Raw genomic sequence first — 5,460 nt, forward strand, 5'->3', positions numbered from 1 at the left:
TGTACCCTGTGGGGACGGCTCCATCAGATGTTATTTCCAAGGGATGGGGAGGGGAGAAAAGGGCCGGGATTAAAAAATAAAAAGCAAACAAAAGGAACCTAAAGCCATAGGCCGGGGGAAGGTTTCTGATGGTTTGGGTGGGTTCACGAGGGGCTTTGCAGGCTCAGGGGGAGGGAGACGTCGGTTTTGGGGGGGTTCCCTGCCGGTTCCATCCCTGCACCCCAGAAAGCGCCATGCCGGGTGTCACTGCCTGGTGTGAGCACCCCAGATGTTTTCCCCCATGAGATCCCATGGAAGATGCCAAAATCCCCATCGCCGGAGGCTCTCCCGTCCTCGTGGGGAGTCGCTGCCCGTGAAACTGGGGCTGGCCGAGCCGAGGGGCGCGTTTGCGGGGGCTGACGCAGGGGGGCCAAGCGCCGGGCAGGATGGGACCCATCCTTCCACCCTAACCAAACCCTATCTCCTGACCCAAAAATCAAGCTCGCCGATGGCATCCCAGTGCCGGGGTGGGCTGCCCTCTCCTCCCCACGCCGAGGTGGCCGCTCATCCTGCATAAACACCACCTCTCAACCCCCTCCCCGTCCCCTCTCTGCCCACAGGGCCGCAGGGGCTTGGGGTCCATTTTCGTCTGGGCGTCGGGGAACGGCGGCCGAGAGGGCGATTACTGCTCCTGTGACGGCTACACCAACAGCATCTACACCATCTCCATCAGCAGCACCACCGAGAACGGCTACAAGCCCTGGTACCTGGAGGAATGCGCCTCCACCCTCGCCACCACCTACAGCAGCGGGGCTTTCTATGAGCGGAAGATAGTAAGTTTTACCCCGACCTGGAGTGGGGCAGCATCCCCGGCGTGTTTTCGGCATGGCTGGGGTGGATGGTGGCTCCGTTGGAAGAGCCGGGTGGGTTTGGCTTGCAGTTTTTTATGGTGGGGCCAAAATCGTTCTGGTCCTTGGGAAGAGCTCAGGGATGCAGCGTTTCCCCTGGTAAATGGGTGAAAGGGCTGGAGGATTGCAGAAATACCCGTGCAAATATTTACCTGTCCCTCAAAGTGCCTGCTCGCTGTCCTGTGCTTATAAAAAAAGGGAATTTTGAGGATTTTTAGCCTGAGACAGAGAAAAAAGAGGGAGGATGGAGGTGTTTTGGCAGGGAAGTGGCAAACCCGAATGGGGAGCAGAGACTTTTCGGAGCCCAGGAATTGCCTGAAAGCGTGCGCGCGTGTGGATTACCCTGGTTTTCCCTGCGGCACAGGCTATATTTGCCCTGTCCCAACAGCTGCTGTGGTTTCCTCACAGCAAGGCATTTTGTTGCTGACATCCCCCCGCATCACCCAAACCTCAGGCAGTAAAACATCACCCACCAGCACAGCACCTTACCCGTGCTGGGAGGGAGTTTTCCACCCAAATTAGTTTTTTGACAAAAAACGTGGGGGTTTTTGCAAGTATATATATTTTTTTATATATTCAGGAGGGATTTGTTTGGCCCCTGAAAGATTAATTTCCAGCCAGAAAACAGAACCCAAGTGCCATTTTCATGGCTTTCAGGAGCCGTTTGCACGGCTGAGGCCAGCACAAGGCCAGTGCTGCTGGAGCATTGCTGGGCAAAAAAGCAGCTTCCAGGGGCACCTCAGGGAGAAACTGGGTGGCACGTGTCTGTCCCAGTGTCGTCCCGTCCCCGTCCCCCCCCCCCCAAAAAAAAAAAAAAAAAAAGAAAGAGCCCACCAGCCGGGAGGAGAGGGGATGGATCTCTGCCATCATCCGGGCCGATGTCCCCGCCCACCTCCTCTCTCTTACCTTTTGGTACCCAAGCATTGTGCTCTGCCCTGAAACCAAAAAGCTGGACATTGGGGGTTTTTCCCCCCCTTTTTTTTTTCCCAATTCAAGCAAAATTCTTGCCCGACATCAGGAGCTTTTAAGGAAAGCATTTAATACACTGCAGCTCAACGTGCACCCATGGATGCAAACCCCCGCCAGCCCTGCCCTGCTCGCGCCACTCTATCTATGGCTTTTCTTCCAGCTGACCCACAGCAAAACTGACTTTTTCCCCCTTTCGAATCGTTTTTACACCTTTGAGCAAAGGAAAATGTAAGCAGGGGTGTTTTCTCATGTACGAAATGTGTCTGCAGCCTGTTTCGGGGGGTGCTTAGAGCACCCCAATGGCATGGGAGCTGTGGCAGGTTTGGGTACCCGTGAGCTCAGCTGCCCGTTGGCAGCATCCCGAGCGAACTTGGGATGCTCGATGGGGTATCGCCCGCGCCGGGAGCATCTCCGGCAGCGCAGAGCTGCAGCTCCTCTCTCCACAGGTCACCACGGACCTCCGGCACCGCTGCACGGACGGCCACACCGGCACCTCCGTGTCCGCCCCCATGGTTGCGGGCATCATCGCCTTGGCTTTGGAGGCGAAGTAAGTACCTCACCACCAGCTTGAGGGGGGGGATGTTTCCAAATTCAGTAGCTGGTAAGCAAAACTAGAAAGAAAAAAAGGTGGTGGTTGTATTTTTTTTTCCTCTGGAGCAACTCAAAATGGGGCAAAGTTATTCTAAATTGCTCCTTTTTTGGCAAGGTTTGATACAATGTTGTTGTTTTGCATCTAATCTTCCTGCAGGTGTTTTATTGAGCTAATTCTTCACTTGTTGCCATCTGTTGAAAAGTTGGGGTTGGTGAGATAAGTCAGGCTTTTCGTTTGGTGCGTTGAAACCGCTGACAGGCAGTTCCAACAGGAGCTTTATAAATACTTCCTGGAAAAAAAATGTCAGAAAACATCACAGAAAATGGAAAATGTCTGTAGAAGTGATGGTTTTCAGCAAGTGTTTCATTTCTGGGGGAAAAAGACTACTTTTGCATAATGTCAAAAACCCACGCGGCGTGACCAGCAGCGACACGCTCCCTGGTTCAAACGAACTGCTCTTTGCCTCTTGTCCCCATCCTGGTCCCCCAGCCCAGGAGCAGCCCCCGTGGAGCTCATCCCGTGGACATCCCCGTGTTGCTCCATGGAGCATCTTCGCATGAGCTTCTCACTATCATTATTATTATTATTATTATTATTATTATTATTATTATTATTATTATGGGGCAAAAATAAAATTAAAGCTGCGAATAAGCCGCAGGGCAGCGTTGTGCTCGTGTTCGGGGACGGCGATCACAGTGTGTTGGCTCCAGTCCCTCTTCTCCAGTTTAATCCCAGCGCCCAGGTCGGGTGAGCATGTTCCCGAGATGCCATTTTCATTACAAATATATTAAGAGCTTTAGATGTAATTTTTGAATTGTTTAGCTGAGGCGTAAAACGCAACATTAAGTACCAGAGCTTGGGTGCTCAGGCACTCCATTATGATGGGAAGGAATAAATTGAATTTCTTTTCTTAAATGTTGCTCGAGAGCAATATAAATCCCAGCTCGAGACGCTGAAGAACTGACTGTAAGAAAAGCGTGGAAAATTCTTCAGCAGTATGCCTGGGCTGGGGTCTTTGGGAGGGGAGCTCAAAAGCACAGAGTGCTCGGTGTCCTGCACCCTGAACACGCAAACCTCCTGCAAACCCAGCCTAAGGGGGGGTTTGGAATCACTTTGGGTTTCATTTTTCTGTTAAATAAGCAACCCGGGTTTTTTTTTTCCCCAGCAATTTTTGCTGTTATTCCTATAAATGGAACAACATTGCTCAGCAGCATGTATCAGCGAGCTGTCGAGGCCGGCGCGCTGCCTCGGGGTGTGCTTCATTCCCCATCTTCTATAAGAAAATGGGGAAAACCACCTTGGTTTGCTCCAGTTACACCTCGGAGCAGGAGTGCTAACTACCCTTGGCCAAGAATAAATCCCACAACGCCCGTGGGCACATGGCATCCCTCCCTGGAGCACCCCCCTCTGCTGGGGCACCCCATGTCCTGGCCAGCCTCCAGGCAGGGTGTTAGCATTTAAATCATCGATTCGTGCTCTTTTGGAGCAGGAAAGAGGGTTTTGCGGTTTTTTTTAACCCAATGGTGGTCCTTGCTGCTGCTGGAAATACTTGAGACAGCAGAGCCATCCCATGAGCCGTGTGTTGTTGCAGCCCCCTGCTCACCTGGAGGGATGTTCAGCATCTGCTGGTCAAAACCTCGCGGCCGGTGCACCTGCGGGCGGATGACTGGAAGACCAACGGCGCAGGGCATAAAGGTGAGGGGCCGTGGGGCGGAGGTGGCGTGGCGAAAATATCCACCCAAGGGAAATGAAAGGTCCCCAGAGCTTCGCTCATGGGAGTGTTCACCCTGGGTGGCCACTCTCACCTGCCTCGGGGGCTCCCACCACCAGGCTGTTGAGCAGAGGGAGGAGAGGGGAGTAATTAGTGGGGTTGGAGGTTTGGAAGCCTCGCTTGGTGGAGGCTCTCCTGAGCTCCAGCGTTGCCTGCTTCTTTCGGTGGGCTGCTCCCAGCAATGGGTTTTCCATGGTGCCAATGTGGATTTGGGGTGTAACTTGGGCAGCGTGATGAGTTCCGCGTGTTGGAACACCTCATACCCCAACAGGGTCAACTCCACAACTTCCCCAATGGTTGGAGGATGCTCCACCAAGCACCAAGAAGTTGCTCCTGGCCCCTGCTTAGAGGCAGGGGGTTTCTGAGTCTTCTCTCTTTCCAGTTAGCCATCTATATGGCTTCGGTCTGGTGGATGCAGACGCTATTGTGGTGGAAGCCAAGAAGTGGAAGGCAGTCCCTCCCCAGCACGTCTGCGTGGGAAGCCTGGACAGAGTGCCCAAGTGAGTGTCACGGGATCGGGGGGACTGTCCCAGGCCATGCGAATGCTTGGAGTGAGCTTTGGTGGAGCCGGCTCTTGCGATGCAAAGGCTCAGCCGCTGTCCCAGCATTTGGAAAGGGGAATTAGGAGTCGGGGTGGCCGGGACAAGCCCTAGTGCAGGTGAGGTGAGGTTCATGGATTTTACGGTCAGAGCAACCCACATCATCCACCCCGAGGTCTGTTTATTGACCCAGAAGTGCCCACCCAGGGTCTGTGCCTATGGCTCGGTGAGGAGCAGGACCCGCAGGGAGTCTCCAGGACCAGCTTTGATGGCAGGTGATTTATTTCTGCCCCTTCCATGCTTTTGCTTCCCAAGTGGGTGATCAGCAGGGATTTTTTGGGGGCTGACAGTGCTGCTTGCCATTTTGGAAAAGACTTAGGGAGACCTAAATCAACTCGTCCGCTGGGTCCTACGTGAGTGGTGATGGGTTGGGCTCTCCTCCCTCTTCCACCAAACACCTCATCTTGATGAAAGACACCAAAAATAGGTGCTTTGTTGCAAAGCTTCCCAAATTGCTGGTGCCTGGCGTCTCTTTGAATTTGGCTTCAGGTCCAAACCAGCTTAGGTTCACATCTTATCCTTGGTAGGTCTGTCTCCCGGTAGATTAAAGGGTGGGATTGGGGATCTGACCAAATGGACCCTCCTGGTTTACCACTGCCTGGCTGTAGAGCAAGAGAGTTGTTCATCAGACAAGCAGTGCCT

The 5,460-nt window shown here is 53.4% G+C and overlaps 1 protein-coding gene across 1 annotated transcript in view; it reads left to right on the top strand.

Moving 5' to 3' along the window:
• PCSK6 (proprotein convertase subtilisin/kexin type 6) overlaps positions 1–5,460 on the top strand; it is a 44,388-nt gene that overhangs the window by 29,185 nt on the left and 9,743 nt on the right. The window contains exons 8-11 of the mRNA XM_009887511.1: positions 600–812; positions 2,303–2,403; positions 4,040–4,143; positions 4,602–4,719. Of these exons, the coding sequence (XP_009885813.1) occupies positions 600–812; positions 2,303–2,403; positions 4,040–4,143; positions 4,602–4,719 (536 nt within the window). The remainder of the gene's footprint in view (positions 1–599; positions 813–2,302; positions 2,404–4,039; positions 4,144–4,601; positions 4,720–5,460) is intronic.

This window comes from Charadrius vociferus, unplaced genomic scaffold (genome assembly GCF_000708025.1).
Source record: "Charadrius vociferus isolate BGI_N301 unplaced genomic scaffold, ASM70802v2 scaffold190, whole genome shotgun sequence".
Classification (NCBI taxonomy): domain Eukaryota; kingdom Metazoa; phylum Chordata; class Aves; order Charadriiformes; family Charadriidae; genus Charadrius; species Charadrius vociferus.